The sequence below is a fragment of the Cetorhinus maximus genome, chromosome 5, assembly GCF_964194155.1.
Source record: "Cetorhinus maximus chromosome 5, sCetMax3.hap1.1, whole genome shotgun sequence".
NCBI classification, from domain to species: Eukaryota; Metazoa; Chordata; class Chondrichthyes; order Lamniformes; family Cetorhinidae; genus Cetorhinus; species Cetorhinus maximus.
This window is the reverse complement of record NC_135883.1, coordinates 116,035,833-116,048,385: the sequence shown is the minus strand read 5'-3', so window position 1 is coordinate 116,048,385 and position 12,553 is coordinate 116,035,833. Positions and strand designations below refer to the sequence as shown.

General features: G+C 42.6%; 1 protein-coding gene across 3 annotated transcripts in view; it reads right to left on the bottom strand.

The window, feature by feature from the left end:
* Nucleotides 1-10,690, bottom strand: part of LOC144680861 (interleukin-20 receptor subunit alpha-like) — a 55,266-nt gene extending 44,576 nt beyond the window's left edge. For 2 of the 3 annotated variants that reach the window (XM_078542334.1, XM_078542336.1), the window contains exon 1: nt 10,204-10,371. In XM_078542334.1, the coding sequence (XP_078398460.1) occupies nt 10,204-10,258 (55 nt within the window). In that variant the 5' untranslated portion in view covers nt 10,259-10,371. Of the gene's footprint in view, nt 1-10,203; nt 10,372-10,446 lie in introns of those variants that run through there. The other variant, XM_078542335.1, reaches the window with a different exon arrangement.
* Nucleotides 10,691-12,553: the final 1,863 nt, after the last annotated feature.

The window sequence follows — 12,553 nt, the reverse complement described above, 5'->3', positions numbered from 1 at the left end:
TATGGATGTTAGACCCCTTGGTATTGCTGCAATTTGGAGGTTACTTCTTCACGGACACCTCTCAATCTCAAATGGGATATATTCAGATCCCATAAAGAACACAGCTTCATAGTGTGGTTATGAGTAAGCCACCGTATGCCTATTCCACACATTATTGATCCACAACTTCACTCCAACCTCATCCATTCAACCAGTTTCATAGACATGCACAAACGCTCCTGTAGGGAAACTTGATTTTCAGCATGGTTTTATGGTTGAAAATTACCACAGGCTTTAATTTCATTCCGCCGGCCATGCAGGCTCGTACCACTGTGAATCTTGTCTTCTCACTCTAAAGTTCGATTGCTAGGCATATCGAAATTCATGGGCATTTCAATCACGTGGATGTTTCATCCATGTTGCCGATGTGACATATTGGGTACCCACGTTTTTGCTGTTGTCTGATGGTGAATTGCTGGAAACAGGTCATTTTGGCATCGAAATCTTTTGGTAGTCTCCGAGTGATCTTGGTCTTCTGCTGCAAATCTAGACATCTTTGTTCCATAAAATGGCTACACAAACTAGCTGCTGCTCTGAAATCTTTGCTGAGCTCAGGGTTTGATTGGACCCACTTAAGTGTGTATATACGCACTGCATTTCTGTTGACGATGCAGCCACTCTGACGCTACTTGAAGACACATTTTCATATAGACGACTCAAGATCAGGCCAGTGGCTGGTCACAGTTCTGGTGGTGCAGTTGGGTCTTGGGCATCTTCATCAGGGTGGATTCCTTTGTCTTTCACTCTCACACCAGTTTTTCATTTAACACCGAATTCCCTCATTGCAGCAGAGTTATTTGATGAATTAGCAAATATTACAACTTTTGGCTTCAAACCAGCTCTTTGCCCTTCATTCTTTTTGTTGGAGGACCCACTTCCCTTCCCCATATGTGCGATCTGCAGTGCGGGCATGTCTTAAACCCCCAAGCATCTCATGACCTGTATCGCTTGCTTGATCCCTTGTGCTGACTTAAAAAGTGAGTAAAACAAATTTGAGTTGAAAAATTGAGGCCGACTCCTAATGCGAATATAGCATTTCTTAACAGGAAAGAGGGATCAATTTATATGCCAAGTATAGGTCTAAACATGATTTTTGGTGAAAATTGAGTTGTTTTATACATTGCGTCAACTTGTACAAGATGGTGTCTGCATTGATTTGATTTCCAACAATTGATTTGAATAATTAAGGAAGAGAATGGTGAAAGATATTATGCCATGCCATTCTTTTTCCAGTTGTCAATGAGGCTGAGAAGGTAGGTGAACGAGTTGCTTCTCTTTGTGCCTCTGCCAAGGTTTCTCTCATCCAGTTGACAGGAGTTGTGTAAGTGCTCCCCAAAAAGGCTGAGATCAGAATCTTTGTGGAACAGGGTACTGAACTCCTCCTATTCTGTAGCACTACTAATTGATGCTTTAAACATCCTTGCTTTTAAAATGGGATTAGTCTCTTTTCTTTTAAGTCACTATAAACTTGTTTTACAACATTTTTGTAATGCTCATTCTCAAACTATGGTTTATTGCCCTACACCTTCCTTGTTACTTAAATGTTTTATCTGAATTCCATTCATTGCTTCACTGCTGACTTTAACTTCTCATGATGAACCAGTTTGACACCATTCTATGATGTTAACTTTAGCTCCAATCATTAGAGCTATCCAACCAAATTGATGAACATATGGTCAACACATTGTGTGTGTTATGGTCCCACAACCATGAACAAGTTAATGAAGTCAGATCATCATTAAGGTGCTTTACAGCTCATGAACTACTTTTGACTGTAGACGGTGTAAATTTCCACAGATTGTGTCATTACTGTCAGTATCTACTGAATAAAATAGCACTACTGTAAGTGCTAGGTCAAATATAGATTAATGATGATTAAAGCATTCGAGATCTTTATCTACATTTAGAACACCCAAAAGAACACTCCAATTATAAAAAGATAGATTTGAGAATGGAATAATTCCACAATAAGTTCCAGAGCAAATTAAAAAATGGTTTCGTTTGGAAGAGAGAAATTAATAAATTAACTAATTCTTTTTCTTTATTTTTGACTCCTTCAATTGGGTTTGTCCAATGGCAGTCAAACCAGAATCGATTTTAATAAACATAAAGCAGAAAGAAAACAGCATTTCTATGGATCCTTCTCATGTTCTCAGGATGTAGCATTGCCCTTTACATAAAAATACAGAATTATTTTTCTGCTTCCAACATATCACTTATAGCCACTGTTGCTTTATAGGCAATGAAAAGATGAGCTGCTAATGCACTGAACAGTGACCCAGCATTAAGCATCCTTCTATTTAGCTATTATAAAAGCTTGGTATATATGCAAACATGCTGTTCTTCATACTTCAGTTGTCTATCAACACTGATTATGCATATTGAGTCACACTAGATGAAAGTAGAAACAAAAGCACTCAATTGGAATGTACAAACAAACTCTCCAGCAACAGACCAGTTTAAAACACATCAGTCTCAAAAGTTACTTGACCAACCAGCAGTTAAAGATTGACCAACATCAGTCTGCTTTTACTTAACAACAATTAGTAATTGTGGCTTTAAGGCACATGGATCCACCTTAGCAGAATGGTGCATTCTCCATCACTTCAACAATTAATGGCTTACTTCATGTAGGAAAATACAAAATAGGCAACAGCAAAAACCAGACTGTTAACTTTAATGGTGTAGCCCACTTAGCCTTTATAAGTTAAATCTATAAAACTGAGTAATACTGTAACAGGTTTAATACTAAAATTGAATCAGTTAGTAGTTGGACCGTGCCGTACCACCTGTCCCTGGTGGAAAAATTTATGCAGAAAAACACCTTTGACCACAAGTCCATCAGGCAGTGGTCAGCACGTAACGTCCTAGAGGCCCTGAGGGAAAAGGAGAGGGTGGACCCTGTGGGATGGTTCCCCGAGCAGACTGTCAAAGTCATTTGGCAGAATGCCTCATCGCCAGAACTTTCCAACAAGCACCAAGACGTAGCTTGGCTGGTGGTGAGAAAGGCCCTCCCCGTCAGATCCTTCCTACACGCCAGGAGTCTCACCCCCTCTGCACGTTGCCCTCGAGGTGGCTGTGGTGGGGAAGAGACCGTTGTTCACCTCCTTGTGGATTGTGCCTTTGCAAAGAAAGTCTGGAGAGAGATGCAGTGGTTGCTGTCGAGGTTCATCCCGAGCAGTTCTGTGACACAGGACTCTGTGCTCTACGGGCTGTTCCCAGGGACACACACCGAGACAAACATCGACTGCAGCTGGAGGATCATCAACTCGGTGAAAGACGCGCTTTGGTCTGCCCGAAACTTGTTGGTCTTCCAGCACAAAGAGTTGTCCCCGACCGATTGTTGCGGACTGGCACAATCCAAAGTCCAGGACTACGTGCTGAGGGACGCACTAAAGCTTGGGGCAGCTGCCGCAAAGGCGCAATGGGGAAGGGTCGCTGTCTAAGACCTTTCTACCACAGCGCACCGAGAGACTGGGAACTGTTTAGAGCCCCTCGGGCTGTACAGATCAAAATGAAAGGCTGTAAATGATTGTAATATTGTTTGTACTGATGCACCTGGTGATACATTTTGTAAAAGTTTAACCTGGATTGTACCCTTGTAATGTTGTTTTTGAAATGGTTTTGAATGTGATTGAAGATTTTTATGAATAAAGTATATTTTTACAAAAAAAAAGTTAGCACGAAAAATAAATAAACTTCTACATGAACAATAAATAAATATAGAATATGACTGTAGGATGGAGCCCATTATGACATGTAAGGAAATTACAATAATTGTATTAATTTCCTTACATAAATATAGAATAGGTACAGTGTCAGGATGACAGCATAATTTTATGGACAGTGAAATCTTCCTGGATAACCATTCCTGTGGGAAATGTTTATATTTTGAGCCATCCCAGCTCCGAATCTTTGAACTGGACAGTGAGTTAGAGACACTCTGACACACAGGGCTGGATTTTGCTGGCTCCTGGTCAGTGGGGAGGGAGCTTGTAAAATAGTGGGGACATGGTCATTCAGTGTTGTCCCCCAGTCAGGGAAGTTTCCCAGCAGAGGGCAGGAGGCTGGCTGGTAGGGCTGCCAACCGTGATTAACTGTATTCCTGAAGGTTTCACCACATGACTTGCCCCCACGCTCTGGCCATTAGTCAGCCAACACATCCATCCTTGTGTCACATTACTTTCCTATGCCTAGTGGAAAGCAAAAAGGCTCATTACCCAACTGGATGATACTTGACTGTCAGCCAAACAACCCTTTTTCCCCCCCATTTACGATATTTCTTTCCATATCTGGTAAAGAGAAACGTGCAAAGAAAATGACAAAAAAAAACCCCAATCTTTTTGAATGTGCTGATGATTTTCACAGAATCACACAGTGCAGAAGAGGCCCTTCAGCCCATCGAGTCTGCACCGACACGTGAGAAACACCTGACCTACCTACCTACCTAATTCCATTTACTAGCACTTGGCCCATAGCCTTGAATGTTATGACGTGCCAAGTGCTCATCCAGGTACTTTTTAAAGGATGTGAGGCAACCCACCTCCACCACCCTCCCAGGCAGCGCATTCCAGACTGTCACCACCCTCTGGGTAAAAAAGTTTTTCCTCATATCCCCCTAAACCTCCTGCCCCTCACCTTGAACTTATGTCCCCTTGTGACTGACCCTTCAACTAAGGGGAACAGCTGCTCCCTATCCACCCTGTCCATGCCCCTCATAATCTTGTACACCTCATACACCTTGTAATCCTCCAGGATTGCACACAGCAGTGTCCTGGAGGTTGATCTTCAATTCCTGGTGACTCCAGGCCAATCCTCCAGGCTTGGAAACCCTACTGGTTGGGGTACAGCTTGGGTGACCACCCTATAGAGGCAGGCACCCAATTTGCATTATTAAGGCCATGATTAGGGGCCACTGAGCCAGCAGTTTGCTGATGGTAGAGCGCCGCCACCCCCACCCACCCCACTTGCTATATGAGGAGGCTGCCCGCTGCATGGAGACAGCCTCCCTTCGGCAGCCAAGAGGGACCCTCAGATCTGGAAGCTGCATGGCCCAAAGAGGGGAGTGCGAGCAGGAAAGGCAGCCCCCTCTGCCCCAACAAACCCCAGAGGGGGTTTCCCCTTCAACCTTCAGCCCCCTGGATGTTTTATTTTTAATTTACTTACCTGGATCTACCTCTGAGATCACTGATTTGCGTCAGCAGTGATCACCTCTCCCAGTGTCTACATGGACTTTAGTAAGGCCTTTGCGTTGTCTACATGGACTTTAGTAAGGCCTTTGACAAGGTCCCACATGGGAGGTTAGTTCAGAAGGTTCAGACACTTGGTATCCATGGTGAGGTTGTAAACTGGATTCGAAATTGGCTGTGTGGGAGAAGACAGAAAGTGGTAGTGGATGATTGCTTCTCAGACTGGAGGTCTGTGACTAGTGGTGTGCCTCAGGGATCTGTACCGGGACCATTGTTGTTTGTTGTCTATATCAATGATTTGGATGATAATGTGGTGAATTGGATCAGCAAGTTTGCTGATGACACTAAGATTGGAGGCATTGTGGACAGCGAGGAAGGCTTTCAAAGCTTGCAGAGAGATCTGGACCAACTGGAAAAATGGGCCAGAAAATGGAAGACGGAATTTAATGCGGAAAAGTGTGAGGTGTTATATTTTGGAAGGTCAAACCAAGGTAGGACATACACAGTAAATGGTAGGGCAATGAGGAGTGCGGAGGAACAAGGGATCTGGGAGTTCAGATACATAATTCCCTGAAAGTGGCATCACAGGTAGACAAGGTTGTAAAGAAAGCTTTTGGCATACTGGCCTTCATAAATCAAAGTATTGAGTATAGGAGTTGGGATGTTATGGTGAGGTTGTATAAGACATTGGTGAGGCCAACTTTGGAGTATTATGTGCAGTTCTGGTCGCCTAACTACAGGAAGGATATCAGTAAGATTGAGAGAGTGCAGAGAAGATTTACTAGGATGTTGCCGGGTCTTAAGGAGTTGAGTTTATGGGAAAGATTAAACAGGTCAGGACTTTATTCCTTGGAGCGTAGAAGAATGAGGGGAGATTTGATAGAAGTTTACAAAATTGTGAGGGGTATAGACAGAGTAAATGCGAGTAGGCTCTTTCCACTTAGATTAGGAGAAATAAACATGAGAGCACATGGCTTTAGGGTGAAAGGGGAAAGGGGAAAGGTTTAGGGGGAACATTAGGGGGAGCTTCTTCACTCAGAGTTGTGAGAGTGTGGAACGAGCTACCATCTGACGTAGTAAATGCGGGCTCACTTTTAAGTTTTAAGAATAAATTAGATAGATACATGGATGGGAAAGGTCTGAAGGATTATGGACTAGGTGCAGGTCAATGGGACTAGCGGAATAATATTTCGGCACAGACTAGAAGGGCCGAATGGCCTGTTTTCTGTGCTGTAGTGTTCTATGGTTCTATGGTTCAGTGGGACTGCTGAGGATTCAGAGCTGCTGGCCCTTTGATTGGGCCAGCAAGATCAGGAGCTCACCCGCTGTTCTGAATTGCATGGCGGGCCTGCAGGCAGCCGCCTGTGGTACCCACTGCCATCCATTGTGGGCTTTTCGCCTCGACATCGGGGTCCTGAAACCTGCAGCAAAATTCAGCCCAATACGTAGGTGGGTTGAGGAGGAACATCTGGATAGTTCACTCCAGATCACAGTCACATCACAAAGAGAGATACTGGTACAGGAAGAAGAACGTGTGACTGACAGTCATGAAGAAGGGGAACCGAGTAAAGGCAAGGAAGGAGGAACCACAAAAACTGATCCTGTCCAATAGGTATGAGGTACTAGCTACTTGTGAGGATAAGGAAAAAGTCTATGGGAAAGGCAGCCAAAATACTGACTATGGAACTGTGCAGCAGGAGGCAGCTCAACGTGGGGTGGAACACAAAGGGAAGGGTGTATTTGTAGGATTTTGACAATTAGGGGAGTAGAGAGTAGCTTCTGTTGTCATGAGTCAGATTCCAGAAGGTGTCAGCAGCTGGAGAGGTACTTAGAAAGGGAAGAGGAAAGAACCAATTGTTGTGGTTTCTGTCGGAACCAATAACGTAAGAAGTGATGGGGAATGTCAGGAGTTAGGAGCAAAATTAAAAAACGCGACAGCAAAGGCGATAATCTCCGGAATGTTGCCTGACAATTTGCCATTGGGATAAACAGATCAGGAAAGACGACGACAACTGGTTTGGGAAGGAGTGGTTCCATTTATTGTGACACTGGCCCCAGTACTGAGACAGGAAGGAGCTGTATTATTGGGACAAGCAGCCCCTGAACCAGGCTGGGACCAATGCCTGACCAGAAAGGAAAAATAATCCTGTAGAAAAGGACTTTAAACCTTTAAAGTGGAGGATTTGGATGCAAATAAAAATAAAGATACGGAAAAGAACATTTGGTATCGAGGGTCAACATATAACAATGTGGTAAAGATAATCTAAATACTCGCAGTACAAAAAGGTGATAGGAAATAAAAAAAAAACGCCTGAGAGAAATAAAACAGGAGTAATGAAAAATAAGGGCATATTAAATTACTAGTATAGCAATATGCAGAGCATCAGTAACAAAAAGTGTGATTAAAACAAAAATTGAGCAAAAAATACCACCAGAGCTTAGGCAGGATGGGGACAGTTATCCAACTAAGAGTCCTGACCATGAATGCATGCAATATAAGCAATAAAACAAGTGAGTCCACCACAAATAAATCTTAAAGGGTATGATCCAGTAAAGTTCACTACAAACTGGAAGCAAAATATCTCAGGTTGTAAGATCTTTAACAAGGGCAGGGAAGTTGGCAAGGAAGGGGGAGCAGCAATTTCGATAGAAGAAACAACTACAAAGCAAAAAGAAGATATTTCAGTAAAGGTGAGCAGGCAGGGTGACTTCAGAAGCAGCAAAAGATGCAAAACTCTGGTGGGAGTTGTGAACAGATCTTCTGATCCTAATGATATAGTGCTAGAATGTATAAATATGGAAAGCAGAGAAAAACATAGCAAAAACAATATGATTATAATGTGGGATTTTAAATTTCACTCAAACTGGGAGAAGCAGGAACATAAAAACAACAAATTTCTTTTACGTATCATGGTAGTTTTCTGGAACATTGGCCCAAATTTAGTAGCCAGCAACAGATGACCGCACTAGCCATTCATTACACTTATCTATGCGCCATAGATAGGAGCAGGCCAACATGGAGATCAAATTCCAATGCTGGAAATCTAAAATAAAATCATAAAACACTGGAAATACTCCACAGATCTGGCACCTTCTGAGATTCCTTTCCTCTGGATCTCAGAGTACACTCGCACTACACCTTCCAAGCACACTTTCAGATATTCGGCTATGCCAAGCAGAACGCATCTGTTCCAAAAGGATGCATTTACCCTTACAGTTTGCAGCACAGAGTCACCAAGCTTCAGCTTCCCTCAGATCTTCTGAGATGCTCTCAAGCCTGCTTTGCTACAGGTCTGCTCTTTACAGCCCTTTAATTTGGGGCCTTTTTCTCTGCTCCTGTCATTTATTTTGACTCAATAGGATCCATCTCTGATCCCTGTCTTTGTCCATGCCTGGTTAGTGGCCGCCTTCATGGTTTGGGACTATTTCCCTGCCCTCCCCCCATGTCCTGCTCCCTGGGATACATTCGCTCAAACGGTGCTCCTGTTCAGGACACCGGGCCTCCAGTTTCACACCGTTTCACGTCTTCCTTCTGTGCATGTGCACAGGGCCGGCTCCCGGCCTGAAGACGGCGAAATCAACGAAATGCGCGGGTCCGGCCGTGGCCATTCCCCGCTGGCGCATGTGCAGAAGTCCTGAGGCCTGCTGGGAACTGTAGTTCCCAAACTGCGACTTCCGATTTAGGTAAGAATCAGAGTTTGTTACAATATCAGGAACAGTTTTAATATGTACATAGAGAGAGAGAGAGATGGCAAGGGAACGTGGGCCCATTAAAGACAGATGTGGGTGATACTGTAATTAATTTTAAATTATTATAATTACATTAATTATAACATTCCCTGGTGATTATGCTCTCCTGGCTGGCTTTCCATCTTTCACCCTCCAAAAACTGAGCTCCTCCAAAACTCTGCTTCCTGCCTCCTAACTCGCACCAAAGTCCTGTCCACCCATCACCCAGTGCTCACTGAACTACATTGGTTCTTACACAGAAAATGCTGGAAAAACTCAGTATGACTAGCAGCATCTGTGGAGACAGAAACCGAGTTGACATTTCGAGTCCATACGACCCTTCTTCAGAGCTAACTCTGAGTTTTCCCAGCATTTTCTGTTTTTGTTTCAGATTTCCAGAATCTGCACTATTTTGCTTTTACATTACATTGATTCTTAGCCCAACAACACATCCATTTTAAAATTCTGATTGTTTTCAAATCCTCCCATGGCCTCAACCCTCCCTATCTCCATAATCTCCTCCAATCCTAAAATCCTCAAAGATCTCTCTACTTCTCCAATTCTTACTTCTGCATTTTAAACACTCCACCACTGATGGCTATGTTTTCAGCTGCTTATTTCCTAAACCCTGGAACTCCCATCCTAAACCTCTCCACCTCTGTATCCACCCTTAAGGCAATGCTTAAAACCTCTCTGACCAAACTTTTGGTCACCTGTCCCAATATCTCCTTATGTGGCTAGGTGTCAAACGTTGATTGATAACATGCTTGTGAACTGTCTTAATTGGTGCGTTTTACTTTGAAGGTGCTATATAAATGCAAGTTGTTGTTGGTTCGTATTCGCACTTAATAACGAATAGAGAAAAAGTAAGTGCTTTGTTTGTGTGATGCCCTGAACCCCACTGGTTGTTATTCTAAAGCAGAACTGCAAGAAATCTTGTCCAATTGATATGCTGATGATTGGACACAGAATACTGGGAACAGAAAAATAAACTATCTGCACTTCTCAATGATAGCTATTAATTGCAAGCACCACCATTGTAGTATTATTCTAATACAGGACACGTTAAAGCAAATTGCACTGTCCCGTTGTAGTGTTAGCACAAACTGTTTTTCAAACGTTTTTCCTTAAAGCCCATTCCATCCACCATGAGGCATTACAACCCTAATTTATTCAGCCAGTCAGCTTTAACAGAAACATTTTCGGCAGGAAAAGAAAACAAAAAGCAGTCACATTTCAGCCTCACCTGTAACGTCTGAAAGAATGAGTAAGGTCATGAGGAGAAGTGTTGTTGTGGGCATTTTAATGCCAGCGCAGGAACGCCACAATTCACCTACTCCTAACACAGCTCTGAACTACAGGGTACAGTCCCGCAACATCATTACCCTCAAGCTCCCGGAGAGTTGTGGGGAAAGTGAAACTTTACACACAGCGCTTTGTCCTGTTTAGGGGCGTGGTGTGAACATCATGTATTTGAATAAACTCTCACTCTTTGCACCGCGGGGGTGGGCGTGACTCGCGGAGCTGCACGATGCTGATTTAACTGCGCAGAATTGTAGATAGAACCCTTTAACTAGTTGCAAGTACACAGGTGGCTTTAGAAACTGTCACGCGTAACACCGTTAAAGTTGTATTTGTCCTCCTGACAACTCACATTGGCATTCACCACCTTTTGCCAAAACAACATTCCAGAAGTAAAATATAACTGGGACTTTGCTATAGACTCCCATCTGAATCTGTGGGATGAGGTAAGGGCGGAAATTAGAAAAGGACCAGCTATAATAGTTGATTATTTAACCTATTAGCCGTTGATTGGGGCAATATCCCGACTAGTAAGCCAGGGGAGGGATTTCTAGAGTTAATGGAAGACTGTTTTGTGACACAGATTGTAAAAGAGACAAAAAAGAAAACATTCTGGATTTGATTATGAGTAACAGGCATGGTCAAATCTCTGACACAGAGGTGGTTGAGGCTTTAAGTACCAGTGATTGTAATATTACAAGGATTTGCGAGCTTATAAAAACTCAAACAAATTCAAAAGAGAATAGGATAAGTACATGAAGGAGAAAAAGTGTGGGGATATAGGAAGAAAGTAGGGGAATGGGACTAACTGGATTGCTCTGCAAAAGAACCAGCATAAACCTGATGGGTTTCCTTCTGTGCTATACTAGCCTATAATCCTATGATTTTATTTAAATTTGTCAATTCTATGAGTACGAACTTAATCTGCCTGTGAAAACTTGGCAGCCTGGGTATTACAGGTTTGGATGTTGCTAAAGGAGTCTTGAAATACAGAGCTCCTGTGAGGAGGTGATTCTGAATGTAATGGGCCAGTATTTAACTTTGCAAAGCAAAGGTCCCAATATTAAAGGCACCCTTGCCTGAAAGGGACTACTAAGCTACTCATGAAAACTATGAAGGGTAGGAAGGAATTTGGCACAGGTCTAAGATGGATTCAATATTAAAAGGCCAGGCAGTATTGTAAAAAAACAACCCCATCAAAATGTTAAATGAAGCGTTTTGAAATGAATAGGACAAGACAAATGAAGGATAATAAGAAAATGTTTGTTTAAATTATATTATAGGAACCGCAAAATGAATGGGGCCACTGAAAGTGAGATCAGTGAAGGCAAAACTGATATTACATAGGCTGCAAGTGAACTAAATCAGTTTTGTATTTGGCCAAATGTACACTGGGGAGATTAGTGACTTATCTGATATAGAAAATGGCGGGGGTTGTAGAGGTAATTTGTGACACCATTCACGTGATTACCAGTATGGTTATCAAATAACCATACAGTGTATAATTCTCAGAAGCCAGATAAAATCCAGTTAAGGATCCTTACGGAAGTAAGAAAGGAAACTTCACAAACTCAGGCACGTGTCTTCGAGAAAACAATGAATGCTGAGAGAGGCAAATGTTTCTCCTGTTTTTTAAAATAGGTTTCAAAAATGACTCAGTGACTACAGAATTGATCCTAGGATCATAGAATGGTTGCAGCACTGAAGGAGGCCATTCGGCCCATCCCTGCCAGATCTCAAGAACAACTCACCTAGTCCCATTCCCCTGCCTTTTCTCAGCAGCCCTGCAATTTATTTTCTTCATAAAATTATCTAATTCACTTTTGAAGGCCTCAGTTGAATCTGTCTGCACCACATTTCCAGGCAGTGCATTTCAGATCCTAACCACTCGTTGCGTAAAAATACATTTCCTCATGTAGCCATTGCTTCTTTTGCTAATCACCTTAAATCAGTGTCCTCTGGTTCTCGATTCTTCCACCAATGGAAACATTTCCCCCCATCTACTCTGTTCAAATCCCTCATAATTTTGAACATCTCCATCAAATTTCCTCTTAATCTTCTCCTCCAAGGAGAATGGCCCCAGCTTCTTCAAGCTATTCAAATAGTTGAAGTTCCTCATCACTGGAACCATTCTTGAGAATCTTTTCTGCACCCTCTCTAATGCCTTCATATCCTTCCTGAAGTGTGGTGCCTAGAACTGCACTGAATACTCCAGTTGAGGCCAAACCATTGTTTTGTATACTAAGATAAAAGCAAAATACTGCAGATGCTAGAAATCTGAAACAAAAACAGAA